The 16,601-nt window shown below is 37.6% G+C and overlaps 2 protein-coding genes across 2 annotated transcripts; both read left to right on the top strand.

Moving 5' to 3' along the window:
- Nucleotides 1-213: 213 nt before the first annotated feature.
- Nucleotides 214-1,635, top strand: LOC121749347. The gene has a single exon (XM_042143921.1). It carries the CDS (start codon nt 214-216, stop codon nt 1,633-1,635), a length of 1,422 nt encoding a protein of 473 aa, XP_041999855.1.
- A 7,809-nt stretch (nt 1,636-9,444) lies between these two features.
- Nucleotides 9,445-10,877, top strand: LOC121747892. The gene is made up of 3 exons (XM_042142039.1): nt 9,445-9,472; nt 10,353-10,558; nt 10,684-10,877. The coding sequence occupies exons 2-3, from the start codon at nt 10,357-10,359 to the stop codon at nt 10,875-10,877; spliced, it is 396 nt and encodes a 131-aa protein (XP_041997973.1). The 5' UTR covers nt 9,445-9,472; nt 10,353-10,356.
- Nucleotides 10,878-16,601: the final 5,724 nt, after the last annotated feature.

Here is a 16,601-nt window from a genome sequence, read left to right as displayed (position 1 = left end):
CCAATTATGTTGAGCTTCTACGACAGCTGGAGGAGTTGCGTCAATAGGTCAACCGTGGACCACCTGTGCCTGTGCAGAATCAATATGTATACCAAGGCCAGGCAAATCCAACTGTTTATAGCAACATCGTCTCTTATATGAAACCCAAATAATGCTCTGCAACCACCCCCGGGGTTCACAGTTACTGATGGAGTGGTTAATGATCCGAAGAAGATGACCACGGAAGACATACTCAAGTCTTTCATGCTACAGTACAACAAGCTCATGGAACAGAACAATCAAAGGATGGAGAAGGTTGAGACAGATGTGCAAAGTATGGCCACTCATCTGAAGAACATCGACACACATATCAACCATATTTCCCAGAATGTGAGTACTATTACTCAATCGGGAAAATTCTCTTCGAACACCATCATAAATCCCAAAGAATGCAAAGCTGTGCATCTAAGGAGTGGCACTGTTTATGAAGCTCCCTCACTGCCTGCGACCACATCTGATACCGTTCTTGAGCCCAAGGCTGCCGTGGCAGAGAAGGAAAAGGAGGCTGAAAAGGAGAATACTGGCACCACTTCTGGAGTAAAGGTGCCATTCCCGCAGGTACTGAATCAGAAGAAGAAGAAGAAGAAAGATGAGCAGTTCACTCGATTTCTGGACATCTTCAGAAAGGTGCATGTGAACATTCCTTTGATCGAGGCACTGCAGCAGATGCCTAAGTACGCTAAGTTTCTGAAGGAGGTGATAGCCCAGAAGACCAGTTGGGGGCAGGTTGACACTATTAATCTAACTGAAAATTGCAGTGCTCTGCTGCAAAGGAAACTGTCTGCCAAGCTGAAGGATCCTGGAAGTTTCACTGTCGACTGCCTCATTGGGGGCTATAAGGTGGAGAATGCTCTCTGCGATCTAGGCACGAGCATTAATCTAATGCCACTATCGGTGTTCAAGCAAATGAACATTGGTACTTTGAAGCCCACCTCAGCCACACTACAGATGGTAGACAGATCTGTCGTGTATCCAGAGGGCATCGTGGAAGACCTACTGATTAAGGTCGGGGAATTTATTTTTCCCATCGACTTTATGGTCTTGGACATGGAAGAAGACAAGGGAGTCCCCCTACTGCTAGGACATCCCTTCCTTGCCACTGCTGAGGCAAATATAAATGTGAAAAATGGAGAGTTGACAATCTTCATGGGAGAAGAAAGTCAAACGTTTTCCCACAAACCGAGAAGCATGGATGGAAGAACTGAGGAGTGCAAGGTGGTGCGTCTGAAGCACCAAGAGGCTACTGAAGAAGAAGGATCGAGTGCAGTCAGAAAAGTGAAGCAGAAGGACTTTTATGAGCTTCACATGGAGATAATGGCTTCCACTGACTCGGAGCCAATAGCATGGATCGATGCAGACCATAGTCGCCCTTCACCGGTGCACGCGGTGATCACTACTGAACCCCCTAGGATGGGGGGTAAAATACCAACTGATGTCAAGGGAAGAAAGATAACTGCTCCAACACTGAAGGAGCCTATCCCGAGAGAGCCTGAAAAGTGGTGGCTCACCAAGACGTGGAACGATCTATTTCCTCATGGAGGAGGAGCCAAGCGATCACCAGGAGGCAACTCTGGGATGAAAGGGGATCTCGGTTGATATTTGAAGACGTCGGGCACACGACGATAAAAAGGTGCGCTGCATGGGAGGCAACCCATGGAAGATATCTTTTATTGTTTTATGTATTTCTTTTAGTGTGTTTGCTCAGTAGGCATCACCTCTCCACCAACGTTTCAAACTTATTTCTTTGCGTAGCTTTGAATAAGTTTGGGGGGGTGATATGGTGGATGGTGAACCCATGAGCATGTTTATTGTTTTCATGTATTTTTGGGTAGTTTTAAAATTTTTGCTTAGGATTTTAGTTTAGGATTAATAAACTCCCTTGGATGAAATTGAATGGGGTCGGAGCAATTTGAATTGAATTCAAGCATTTTGTTGAATGAGTTGCTAATGATGCTATATGTTAAAATGTTTGTGAAAACTTGTTGGTATGACCAAGCATGCTTGTATGTCCTTATTGTGATTTGCCTAAAGTGAACTGCTCGTTGCATTGTCCTTTGCCATAACCCTGTGAGACTTGAGCCTATATATTTCTAAATGTGTGATTATCGTCATTGTGCTATATGTTTCTAGAACTTGCTCGCGATCTTCCTTGAGTCTAAATAGTGAGTATAGATTTAGGAAGTAACGTTAGGCCATCCGTTCTAGCCCTGTCTTTACTTTCACCCTAAAATAAAAATCATAATCCTTTGTTAGCCATATTTGAGCCTAATAGCCTATTATTTGATAACTTGGGGTTGTTTATATGCTTGAAAATAAGTATGGGGGAAAAAAACACTTTTGGATGATAAGAAGAGTTTAAAGATGTAGTATTGACTTGAATATCTTTGGGAAAGTAGATGTATGCTTTTAGTTGTGAAAAAAAAAGAGTTGTAAAACAAAAAAATTGGTGGTATAAGCTAGGCGAAGCCTAGAGTGGGTATAAGCTAGACGAAGTTTGGGGGAGAATTGGTAGATGAGAAGAGTTTATAAAGACTACTGAAGAGTTGAGTTGTTTAAAGAACGAAGTTATTATAGTTTCGAAAGGGATTATAAGTCTAGAAATGCGTAAGAAACCAAGTTTGGGGGAGAATTGGTAGATGAGAAGAGTTTATAAAGACTACTGAAGAGTTGAGTTGTTTAAAGAACGAAGTTATTATAGTTTCGAAAGGGATTATAAGTCACTTTGGCCAAATTTTCCTCACCTAACCAAAAAAGCCTACATTACAACCTACAAATAAGACCTTTCAGATCCTTGATTTATAGTCACAAAATAGTAGAGGAGAGGTTAGATTTCGAGCAAGCCTATGGTAAACTATGCATGATTGATTGATTTGAGAGCTTGTATTTTACCTATACACTTTGAGAGTGGGAGAATTACACTACATATCTATCTTGTGAGGGCAAATTGACAAGGTTGCATACGTGTTAGTAACTTGAAGCTATGATCAGTTGGTTTACATGTGTGTGAAGTTATTGATGCATGCTATTGTTTATTAACTGAGGCAATGATGAGATCCAACTTATGTGTACGAGTTTATATTTGATTGTTGTCTGCTTCTTGTTTGAGGACAAACAAGTGATTAAGTTTGGGGGAGTTGATAAACTCGTATTTTAACTGTTTTATTAGGCGTTAAACGTGATGATAATTGGTGTTTAAATGCATATTACTTGATTTTACGTCCATATTTCACTATAAAGGTGCTTTAATGAGTTTATCTAGTGTTGGAAGTTAAAATAGGTAAAAAAGGGTCAAAATGAGCCAAGCCGTGACTGGGGTCTGCTTCAAACGTTAATCTGCCTATAAATATGGGGTCCAAATCCTATTTTGAGAGTACCGTTGTCTTCATCATCGAAAGAGCTTCGCGTGGGTACCTCACACGCCCCAATCGGAGTTCGGATGAGAGAGATATGGCCGATCTACGAAAGCCGCGCGGACTGCCGGGAGCTATCCGGCCGGGTGAATTTTATGTGCAATAATCCCACCCGGCCGGGTGGCCAATTTTGTTCATAAAGAGTCCAGAGACTTCTGCCCGACCGGGTGGATTTTATGTGCAATAATTCCACCCGGCCGGGTCCGTCTGACTGACGATTTTTAGCCCAGACGTGATTTTTCTGAAGGTAAATAAAAAGAGAAAAGCTAGGGCAATGAAAGGGTATTCTCAACCAGCCGCAAAACACACTCTCTCTCTCTAGGAAGCACTCTTGGAAGAAGATTGAAGATTCAAGCTTCAATTCCTCCGCCATTTGTAATCCGTATCATGAATTCCATTGTTTGCCTTAGTTTTTATTTGTTTTCTACATTGAACATGAGTAACTAAACACTTTATGTAGAATTCTTGGAGAAGATGCATTGATTCATAGTTTGAATCCAATTTATTTCGTTTTTATCTTGCTCTTGTAATTGTTTGAATTATTCTCATGCTTTTTCCTATCAATTGCTTGATCACCAATTGGGAGTGTAGGATTTCTTAGAGTAATCGGGAGATGAAATATTTAATCTTGAAAGAGGAATAATTCACACCTTAATTCAATAAAACTCGGGAGAGTTGAGATTATGAGTGAGATCTTTAGTCTAATCAAACTTTTGGGAGTTAGGTCTAAGATTTAGAAGGGGACTTCACTTATTACACCTAATCTACAGATTTCTCACCTCGGGAGGGGGTTTAATCTACAATTGTGATTGATTCAATAATTCTGGAGACTTTAAATGGTAAAAAGGTGTTAATTGGGTTAGGCTATGAGTTGTGCATCGGATCCTTGAATTCTGCATATTTCTCCATCATCTTACACAACTTTCTTAATTGCTTTCTTGTTACGTGTTCTACTTTAATCTCTGCATTTACATGTTTTCAGTAGTTGTTAGTTTTAAAACCAAAATTTCTGATCGTCTGGATAGTAGTTGAAATTAGTTCGTGGTACTTAAGTTGACACTTAATTGTCTCTGTGGGATACGATATACTCTTGCTTGCTATTTGCTACGATAACCCCGTACACTTGCGGGTATTATTTGGGTAAAATAAAGTTGAGTCAAATTCTCTTTTGGTGTTGAATAAAGATAGCGTGTGAATTTCCCATGGATGTAGACTTTTTACGTCGAACCACGTAAACCCGGTGTTGATTTTGTGTTTTATTTCTTTATTGTTCATCGTTGCATATTTGTTATCGATTGAAATCAACAAAACCAATATAAAAAGTGGACCCCATATTCCACTAACTTTTTCAACCCACTATTATTTACATTTCTTAAAACCCGTGCTAACACCAAATGTGACTCCTATTGTTGGGATGAAGGGAGTATAACATAATTGTAAAGGTGACTAATAAGTGATTAGGATTTTCTAGATGTAAGTCAATTTCTAACACAGATGCATATGATATTTGATTTTTAATAATGTGATCTTACATGAGATTTACGAATACAAAACATTTTTTTCAATTTTCTCATATGCATGTAGAATCGTCCAAAAAATGGAGGAGTTTAAATTGTTATGATTGGTATACCGAAAAACATATTTTGAGTAGTTTACAAGATAAGAATTGCCTTTTGGTATGGTGAAAAACCAGACTTCACTAGACTCAAGCCTTTTGGGTGCAGAGCTTATTCTCATGTGAAAACTGACAAGTCAAGTACTAGAGCTGTGAAATGTGTATTTTTGAGGTGGAGCCCCTGGACAGATATGAAAATGAAGTGTCTACTGATTCACCAGCATCACCAAACCTTGCTAGCTTACCCAGAAACACTGAAAATGCAAGAGGATCATATCGAATAACTAGAGACAGACCAAGAAGACAGGTTAAGTTGCCTGAGAAATATAAAGAATTTGATATGTTGTTTTATGCTCTGTGTGTTGCAGATGAGATATTATATGATGAGCCAGCCAACTTCCAAGAAGCAATGAGGTGTGTGGAAAGAGCTCAGTGGATAAGAGCTATGCAAGAAGAGATAGAATCACTACTAAAAAATGATACCTGGATCCTGGTGGAGAGGTCCAGGATACAGAAGGCTGTAGGATCTAAATGGATCTTCAAAAAGAAGATTGAAGTTGCACTGAAAAGTGAGATTAGGTTCAAAGCAAGGCTAGTAGCCAAGGGCTACACTCAGAGAGAAGGAATTGATTACAACGAGATGTTCTCTCATGTAGTCAAGCACAGCTCAATCAGGATCATGTTGACCATGGTTAGTCGGTTAGATTGGGAACTTCACCAGCTTGATGTGAAGATTGCCTTCCATAATGGAGAGTTAGAAGAGACTATATGCATGGAGCAGCCCAAGGGTTTTGAGGTGAAGGGACAAAAGGACAAGGTATGCTTGCTCAAAAGGAGCATCTATGGTCTCAAGCAAAGCAGCCGACAATGGTATAAAACTTTTGATTCCTACCTTGCTGATATTGGTTTTCAAAAATCTGCTTATGACAATTGTGTATACATCATGGTGAAAGGAGGAAAGACAGTAGCTTTTCTAGTCCTATATGTTGATGATATGCTAGTTGCTGCTGCAACATTGACTGAGGTGCAAGAGATAAAAGAAAGCTTGAAGAATAGATTTGAAATGAAAGATCTAGGAGAGGCAAGAAGGATATTGGGAATAGATATCTTGAGGGACAAAAAGGAAGGGAGATTATATTTGAAACAAGCTGACTACATTAAAAGGGTAGTTAGCAGATTTCAAGATGCAAGACTCTACTGAAAAATCTATTCCTATTGGTCAGCACTTTAAGTTGTCAACAGCTCATGTTCCCAAAGATGATAAAGAAAGGGCAGAGATGAGTTTGATTCCATATTCTAACATCATAGGCAGTATCATGTATAGCATGATAAGCACAAGACCGAATTTGGCACATGCCATAAGCATAACAAGTAGATTTATGAAAGAGCATGGCAAAGATCATTGGCTTGCTCTAAAGTAGATGCTTAGGTATTTGAAGGGATCAAGAGAAATGGGGATTGTGTACAGAAGGTCGGAGAATGGTAAGGAAGATCCTATGATGGGTTATTGCGATTCAGATTTTGCCTCCAACATTGACAGCAGAAAATCTCAGACCGGCTACATCTTCAAGTTATTTGGTGGAGCTGTCGGCTGGAAATCATCTCTACAATCTGTGGTGGCGTTATCTACAACTGAAGCTGAGTACATTGCCCTCACTGAGGCAGTAAAGGAGACAATGTGGTTCAGAGGAATCACAACTGACTTCGAATTAGTTCAAGAATCTTTGACCATTTTCTGTGACAACAATGGAGTCATATGTCTTGCCAAACACCAAGTTTTTCACAAAAGAACAAAGCATATTGACATCAGGTTGCACTTCATAAGGGATATTATTAAAGGAGGGGAAATCAAAGTGATGAAAGTTGGTACAGAAGACAATGCCGCAGATGTTCTGACAAAAGCCTTACCAGTTTCAAAATTCAGGCACTGAAGCTAGTGGGGGTGGTTGGATGTTAAGGTGGAGTTTGGAAATGGAAATGGCACGCGATTAGTTTTCAAGACCAAGGTGGAGATTGTTGGGAAAGTGATCTTGAAAAGGATCAAACCCGAGCAGCTGAATGTTTGTTGAAGCTGTTGGATGTCACTAATCAACGATCGGACGACTGTGTTAAAAGGGGGTTTATTTTCTTGATCTGAACTGTTGATTTAGACTGATATAAGTAGCTCAAGGAGCTGAATGGTCTGACGTTGTTTTTTTCAATCAGCAATAGAAATTGAGAGAGCGAGAAGGGTAGATCAATTGGGGAAGAAGAGAATTCTCATTCCAGTTGCTAAGATCAGCTCGCGATCGCTGATTCTTGTTCGATTTCTTATTCTGTTTTCTTGTGTGATTGTAGCTTGTTCCTGTTTGAATTCTCTCTTGGTGTTGAATAAAGATAGCGTGTGAATTTCCCATGGATGTAGACTTTTTACGTCGAACCACGTAAACCCGGTGTTAATCTTGCATTTTATTTCTTTATTGTTCGTCGTTGCATATTCGTTATCGATTGAAATCAACAAAACCAATATAAAAAGTGGATCTCATATTCCACTAACTTTTTCAACCCACTATTATTTACATTTCTTAAAACCCATGCTAACACCAAATGTGACTGATATTGTTGGGACGAAGGGAGTATAACATAATTGTAAAGGTGGCTAATAAGTGATTAGGATTTTCTAGATGTAAGTCAATTTCTAACACTGATGCATATGATATTTGATTTTTAATAATGTGATCTTACATGAGATTTCCGAATACAAAACATTTTTTTCAATTTTCTCATATGCATGTAGAACCGTCCAAAAAATGGAGGAGTTTAAATTGTTATGATTGGTATACCGAAAAACATATTTTGAGTAGTTTACAAGATAAGAATTGCCTTTTGACAATAAATTCCATAATCCACTTTTACCAAGGTGAGAAGAAGTAATTTTATCATATTCTGTTTGCTTATGCATTTATAAGATGTTATTCAAAGCATTTAAATGTATAAGAAGAAAATAGCTCTAAAATTCTTCTACTTAGTAGATTGGTTGTAGACATGTTCATCATAGTAGGTGACGCAGTCGGTTCTTTGCAAAAGAGAAATTGCATTTCACAACCTTGATAGGCCTTACCTACCTATTGCATATAGTTGTAGTGTCAATCCGCATATTTCCATACCTAAGGAAAAAAATGACGCTAGTGTGGTATAGCATTTAACGGATCTAATAGTGAGATAAGTCTTTCTTTGTTATTTACTGAAAGACGAGATCATGGTGATTGTTGTTTCTTAATCATTGTTGATATAACATTGAGCATATAATATTGATTATTCACTACCTTGAACTATCAAAAGGTGTGGATTTTGCGTAATCCGAGAATCCTAATATCATGGATAGTGATGATTAACGTGCTAGGATTGTTATTGAAATGAATCGTGTGTCGAGCGAGTACAGTTTGATAATATCCTAAAGAGGTAATCAGAAAAGGTTTTATTATTCATAAACGCGGCCAGCTGGAATTTATTCCACAAATAATAAATAGAGTATTTTAAGGTGGCGTTCGGTTGCCATGACTAATATCATGAGACTATCCATCTAGGATTAAGTTGTGGGATTATTTTAGTTGGAGGGGGGAGACTATGACTAATTATCATGAGTCTATCCATCTAGGATTAAGTTGAAGGGTTCAATCTTATGAACCAAACATGATACATATTTAATCATGAGATTTAATTTGCCAACCGAACACCCCCTAAGTAGACTGCTCTTGGAAAAAGATACTCATTGTGTCCCAAGATAAGCGAAGTAATTCTTTTTGGCACGAGATTTAAGGAATTGATATTTAAAGAGTTAAAGTGGAGAGAGTAAAGTATGAGAGAGAGAAAAGTAGATGAGTGAAGAGAGAATAAAGTAGGTGGAGAATAAAGTAAGAGAGATGATTTTTTGCTAAAAAGAGAAATGACTCACTTATGGTGAGACATCTCAAAAACGAATATGACACGCTTATCTTGGGACGGAGGGAGTATTAATTAAAGTCAACGAACACTTAAATTAATTAACAAATATTCTCCTTCCGTCCTAACTAAGATGACAAACTTTTCTTTTTTGTCCAAAATAAGATGACATATTTCTATTTTTGGAAACTTTCTCTCTTCAATTAATACACTCAAATGTTAGAATTTTTGGATTTCCATATGACTAATTTAATGTGTATGGCTATCTTTCAGTTGCTCAATTAAAGTGATTAAAGTTTGGGCTAAAATGTATTTATTTGTTATGGAAATAAGTGTATATACCATATGAGATTTTCTATTTGATGAGGGACCGAATAGAAAATAAAGAGACTTATATTATGTATAAATATAAGTTAGGTTATGGTCCCCAAACGTCAGAAGAACGTTCAATATCTCTATATTCTCTCGGCAGAGCTTATGGATCAAGGTACGCTTCCGCTCTACAGTTTATGCTCCTTCTCCGTCGTTCTCGGTTAATCATCATAGAGAGCTTTATGTAATTGTTCATTCAATTATTCTAACAAGTGGTATCAGAGCCACTCTATTGATGATTATCTGAGAATTGGGAAAAAGAAAATTAGGGTTTTGGTTTTATGAATAAATTCGTGCGATTAAATTCATTGTGTTATGCGGTGAGAGTTTATCATGATTATTCATCAATGATTCAACCTAAAATACGTGTACGCTTTCCATACATGGTTTATTTGGTTTGCTATTTTTGAGTTTTATTGTGGTGAATCAATTTGGGCGTATATTATGAATTGAATCTCGTTTCTGCTCTGTTATTTAATTTGACCGCCGCATCGTAAGATTTCAATTCAGGGGCGGAGGGAGGGTGGGGCCGGGGGCCATGGTCCCCCCACTAATTCTTTAAAAACTTAGGGGTATTTTAGTAATTTCACAATAATTATAATTTATAATAAATATAATATTAGAGATAGGTTTCAGCAAAATATATATGAATCGTGCCTCTTAATTTAGCGTATTCATTCTGCCGTTCCAATCCAAGTCTGAATTTAGCGTATTCATTCTGTCGTTCCAAGTCTGAAATCTGGTAAACTAGAACTAGGTATATTCAAAACTCAAATATAATTCAATTAATTTTTCTACATAGGTTGTTTTTTTGTTTGGCTGCAATAATAATTCAAAGGGGGAGAAAGAAGATAGCTTATGTAATTCAATGGCTACGGTGGTTCTGTAGTTGGAATTTTATAACTCCAATTCTTTATTTGATGTGTGTGTTAATAGTTTTGCATACAGAAAATATCAAATATTTTGAACTTAATCAGTGTTGACTATTTTTGTAGGTATATGGATCGTTATTTCAAGAAACTTTCTTCTGTTGATTCTTCATCAGTTGAACCTTCACTTCTTCAACCTCAAGAATTATCGAATGAAGATAAAAGTAAGGTTGATTTAGAGAATCTTCCAAGTGATCCAGGAGAACGACCTGATATAATGAGTTATCCGCCAAATTTAATAGAACAAGTTCGCAGAGCTTACTTACTTAAAGGTCCGTGTCAACCACATAATCATGATTTTCGTCCTACAGTAGATGGAAATCGAAAACGTAAATTTGTCTCACATTGGTTTTTCTAATAGTTTATTCATTAGTTAAGTTGTCATTGATCTTACCAGTTGCCACTGCATCAGTAGAAAGAGCCTTTTCAGCAATGAAGATCATCAAGACTTCTCTACGTAATAGCATGGGAGACCAACTATTGAATGATTGCTTAGTTCCTTACATCGAAAAGGATGTGTTTGTTAAAGTTACCAATGAAACTATTATGCAGCGGTTTCAGAAGATGAAGAATAGAAGACAAATGTTATGATGTGATTGTATTTGACTTTTACATTTTGAACCTTATAATTTAATTTATGTAATTTTTTTTGAAATTTAATTTTGGACCCCCCATTATGAAATCTCTAGCTCCGCCACTGTTTCAATTCTATATTATGAGTACGGTGATTGATATACAGGATTCCATTATTGATGTTTATTTGTTGCCATGCATACTTGTTGCTGTAATTCATATATATATTAGGTTTTGATAATGGAATAACCATAATTAAGGAATATATATGTATGTGGAATCAATTCTCGATGAATTGCCTTTTTTTTACCAATTAATCTAATTTTTAATGTAGCTAATTCTTGATACTTTCTGGCGAGAATTATTTGGTCAACAGATTGGTTGTTAACTAATTAGGTTTTATTTGGTTAAATAATTTGGGATGAATTCTTTTGAGAGTTCAATTAAGTTTTAAATTCAATAATTTTGGTACTTCTTCCTTTATGTTTTACTAATGTTCAAAATAGATTAATTGAAATAAGACGTTGCAACAATAACCTCTCTTATCTAGACTTCTTTACTGCGAATGTTAGGACGGTAAGTGTGTGTATTTTAATGCGGATACTAGTCGGCCCACAGGAAGATTAATATTTGGCACGAGATACACACATACTCGTGGTGATAAATACGTGATGATTATTCAGTTTTCGTGTAAGTAAATGTGATGCTCACAGGTGGACATTACTTGACATGATTTTATTGTCAGTGTTTGATTACTACAAAGAGGTTGCCACTTACAAATTCATATTACAGTCCATAGACTTGATTTGAATGTTGTGCCGGTACCTCAAGATGTTACATTCTTATTTGAATTTCATGATGTGAGCATGACAGTTAATTTGGTTTTGTTTCTCTGTAGTTATGACGTCTTCTGCTGCTGTGTCTACCAACGTGCAAAACATACCTGTGTTGAATGGGTCTAATTTCAAGGATTGGAAGGAAACCCTTCTGATCACTTTGGGCTGCATGGATCTTGACCTCGCGCTAAGAACCGAGAAACCCGCCCCTCTCAAGGATGTAAGTACCGCTGATCTTAAGCAGGACTTTGAGAGGTGGGAGCGCTTGAATCGCGTGAGTCTTATGATCATCAAGCACAGCATCCCAGAGGCCTTTCGGGGCACGGCTTTTGAGGATATTGCTAATGCTAGTGAATACCTTGCCAAAATTGAGGAGCGTTTTGCTAAAAACAAAAAGTCCGAGACAAGCACACTTCTGGCAAGCTTGATCTCAATGAAGTATAAGAGCAAGGGAAACATAAGGGAGTACATCATGCAGATGTCTCATATTGCTTCAAACTTGAAGGCGCACAAACATGAAGTCCCTGAGGACTTACTTGTGCATTTGGGGTTACTCTCTCTTCCTACACAATTCAGTCAATTTAAGGTCAGTTATAACTGCCAATAGGAGAAATGGTCTCTTAATGAGCTCATTTCATACTGTGTACAAGAAGAGGAAAGACTGAAGCAGGACAGAGTTGAGGTTGCTCAATTGGCTACTAGCTCAAGCAATAAGGGAAAGAGCCTTAAGAGAAAGCCTATTGAGAATGTTGTTGTGGACAAGGGACCATCACAAAAGAAGCAACATAAGGAAAATGGTTGCTACTTCCGTGGTAAGTCTGATCATATGAAGAAGAATTGTGCCAAGTATAGCGCATGGCGTGCTAAGAAAGGTATGATTCTTGCTTTGGTCTGTTCTGAAGTTAATTTAGCTTTAGTCCCTAGTGATATTTGGTGGGTAGATTCTGGTGCTACTACTCACATAAGTTTATCAATGCAGGGCTGCCTAAGCTGCCGAAAGACAATTGATAGTGAAAGATACATCTATATAGGAGATGGAAAATCTGTAGAAGTTGAAGCTATTGGGCATTTTAGATTGTTGTTAAAGACTGGAATTTTTCTGGATTTGAAAGATACTTTTATTGTACCGTCATTTAGACAGAATTTGGTTTCTATTTCTGCATTGGACAAATTTGGTTTTTCTTGTTCATTTGGAAATATTAAGTTTATTCTTTCAAATAATTCTGGTATTGTGGGCACTGGTTCTTTAAGTGCATACGACAATCTTTACATGCTTGATTATGTCACTTCATATTCAGAAGCTTTACATGTTGAATCAAAGGGGACTAAGCGAAAATTAAATAATGAAAATTCGGCAAACTTATGGCACAAGCGTTTAGGTCACATCTCAAAATCAAGAATTGAGAGACTTGTGTCAGATGATAAATTAAACACACTTAATTTTTCAGATATTGATGTGTGTGTTCAATGTATCAAATGAAAACAGACCAAACAAAAGAAATTAGGTGCCAATAGAGCTACATGCGTCTTAGAATTGATACATACGGACATTTGTGGTCCATTCCCTACGGCTTCTTGGAATGGCCAACATTATTTTATATCATTCATAGACGACTATTCTCATTTTGGGTTCCTGTATTTAATCCATGAAAAATCTGAGGCTCTAGACAAGTTCAAAATATTCAAGGCTGAAGTTGAGCTTCAACTCAACAAAAGCATTAAGAAAGTCAAATCTGACTGTGGTGGCGAATACTACGGCAGAAATGACGGCTCAGGTGAACAACGTCAATGACCTTTTGCCCCCTATCTGGAAGAGTGTGGAATCATCCCTCAGTACACAATGCCGGGGCCGCCTAGCATGAATGGTGTAGCTGAAAGACGATATAGAACTCTTAAAGATATGGTGAGGAGTATGATTTCTCATTCCTCCTTACCATAATCACTTTGGGGAGAGACATTAAAGACTGCAGCATATATTCTCAATAGGGTACCAACTAAAGCAGCTGCTAAAACACCTTATGAGCTTTGGAATGGGCGAAAGCCTAGTCTAAATTACACTCACCTTTGGGGATGTCCATCTGAAGCTAGGCCTTACAAGCCAAATGAAAAGAAATTGGACTCCAAAACAGTGAGCAGCTACTTTATTGGTTATCCAGGAAAGTCAAGGGGTTACAAATTTTATGATCCCACCACAAGAACAATTTTCGAGACGGGAAATGCAGTGTTCTTTGAGGATGTTGAGTTTGGGGGAAGAATGCAATAAGGGACATCACTTTTGAGGATGAATCTATAATGATTCCTACTACTACTTCTGACAATGCTCAGATTTCTATTCCTGACATTGAAGAAGAAGCAGATCAAGAACCTCAAGAAAATGATGTTATAAATGCACAACTCCAAGTTGATAATCTCAATGAGGGCCAACATCATGTTGATGAGATTATTCAAGTTCAACCTCAAGAACCAATGCCAATAAGGAGGTCCACTAGAGAAAGGACAAATGCCATTCCAGATGATTATGTGGTTTTTCTCACTGAAAATGAGGATAATATTGGTTTGAAAAACAATGACCATGTCATTGTTGCTCAAGCAATGAAGGATCCTCATTTTGAGAAGTGGACTCAAGCCTTAGATGAGGAATATAAGTTAATGCTATTTAATGGCGTTTGGGATATTTACCCATTACCTGAAGGTGTGAAACCCATTGGTTGCAAATGGAGTTTTAAGACCAAAAGGGATTCAAAAGGTAATGTGGATAAACATAAGGCACGTCTTGTAGCTAAATGCTTTACTCAGAAGGAAGACATCGATTATAAAGAGTCTTTCTCTCCGGTTTCTTCGAAAGACTCATTTAGAATAATCATGGAATTAGTAGCACATTTTAATCTTGAGCTACATCAGATGGATTTTAAGACAACATTTCTCAATGGTGAACTTGAGGAAACGATTTATATGGAGCAACCAGAAGGTTTTGTGGTCGGAGACCCAAAGAAAATGGTTTGCAGACTTAAGAAATCCATCTATGGGCTTAAGCAGGCCTCTCGTCAATGGTACCACAAATTTCATGAAGCAGTTCTCTCTTTCGGTTTCGAGAAAAATGTTATTGATGATTGTGTGTATCACATGTTCAGTGGGAGCAAATGCATCTTCTTGGTACTATATGTCTATGACATATTGATTGCCACAAATGATAAGGAAATGTTGCACGATATCAAGAATTTTCTCTCAAAGAAATTTGTGATGAAAGATCTTGGGGAAGCCTCTTTTGTATTAGGGATCGAGATTCATCGGGATCGCTCTCGTGATATTCTACGATTGTCACAAAAGGGATATATTGAAAAAAGTGCTAAAAGGTTTGAGATGCATGGCTGCAAGCCTCTAGACACCCCTGTGGCTAAATGAGACAAGTTTAGTCTTGCTCAATGCCCTAGAACAAGTCTTGAGATTAATGAGATGCAAAAGATTCCATATGCTTCGGCTATTGGAAGTCTCATGTATGCCCAAGTATGTACCAGACCCGATTTGGCTTTTATTGTTAACATGTTGGGAAGGTATCTCAGTAACCCCGGAATGGATCATTGGAAAGCAGCAAAACAGGTTATGAGATATTTGCAGAGAACAAAAGATTACATGCTCACATACAGAAAATTAGATCATTTGGATATCATTGGGTATTCTGATTCTGATTTTGCTGGAAGCCAAGATAGTAGGAGATCCACCTCGGGGTATGTATTTCTGCTGGCTGGAGGAGCCATATCGTGGATAAGTGCTAAGCAGACACTTGTGGCACCTTCCACTATGGCAGCAGAATTCATAGTTTGTTATGAGGCATCTTGTCATGGGTTATTGCTACGAAATTTTGTCACTGGGCTGCGTATTATTCAAAGAGTTGAAAGACCACTTAAGTTGTATTGTGAGAATAACTCTGCAGTACAGTACTCCAACAACAATAGGAGCTCTGCTAAGTCAAAGCAATTGAGATAAAGTTCCTAGTTGTAAAAGAAAGGGTTCAGAGTGGACAAATTTCTATATAGCATATAGGAACGGATTTGATGATTGCAGATTCGCTCACTAAGGGACTACCACCTAAGGTCTTTCATGGGCATGTAGCCCATATGGGGTGTTTTGTCATTTGAGGACACTTTCGTTTAGTGGGAGTAGTTAATTTTGTTAATGCTCTAATTGTGTTTAAACATGTTATAAAACTCATGTTATTTTCTGCAGCAATAAAGTATTGTTTTCTTTTTTTGTCCATTATTTATGTTATTTGGTTTTGGTTTGATCTCACTCGGGATTTGGGAGGACCAGTTGGAAATAGGCATGTATGATCACCTTGCATGAAATTTCCATGCTACATTCCATAATTGATCAGTTTTTTTTATTATATTTGCATATGTGATTACTGATGGTTAATCATGAAAAAATATGGTGACTGCCCCTTTAGTCCTATGTCAATATGGTTGATAATAAGATTGTTCGGAAATACACTATGTGATAGCACTTTTGAGCGCTCATTCGGTTTGTACACATTTATTTGGTGTCATGTGTTGCCCAAGTGAGAGATTGTTAGAATTTTTGGGCTTCCACATGACTAATTTAATGTGTATGGCTATCTTTCAGTTGTCCAATTAAAGTGATCTATTAAAGATTAAAGTTTGGGCTAAAGTGTATTTATTTGTTATGGAAATAAGTGTAGATACCATAAGGGATTTTCTATTTGATGAGGGACCGAATAGAAAATAAAGAGACTTATATTATGTATAAATATAAGTTAGGGTTATGGTCCCCAAACGTCAGAAGAACGTTCAATATTTCTGTATTCTCTCAGTAGACTATTGTGAAGGACGTCTTTAATCGTTTAAAAGATCCATAGCCGTTGCAAAGCAATTCCGCCTTTCAATTCGTT

Source organism: Salvia splendens, chromosome 9 (assembly GCF_004379255.2).
Source record: "Salvia splendens isolate huo1 chromosome 9, SspV2, whole genome shotgun sequence".
In the NCBI taxonomy this organism is placed as follows: Eukaryota; Viridiplantae; Streptophyta; class Magnoliopsida; order Lamiales; family Lamiaceae; genus Salvia; species Salvia splendens.
The sequence above is the reverse complement of the archived record's forward strand: the minus strand, read 5'-3'. Positions and strand labels throughout refer to the sequence as shown.

What these genes read in the sequence shown, in the direction of transcription:
- LOC121749347 (XM_042143921.1), top strand. Translation starts at nt 214, where the DNA reads ATGACCACGGAAGACATACTCAAGTCTTTCATGCTACAGTACAACAAG.
- LOC121747892 (XM_042142039.1), top strand. Translation starts at nt 10,357, where the DNA reads ATGGATCGTTATTTCAAGAAACTTTCTTCTGTTGATTCTTCATCAGTT. An exon ending in CAGAGCTTACTTACTTAAAG is followed by an intron (nt 10,559 to 10,683) that starts GTCCGTGTCAAC and finishes TGATCTTACCAG; the next exon opens with TTGCCACTGCATCAGTAGAA.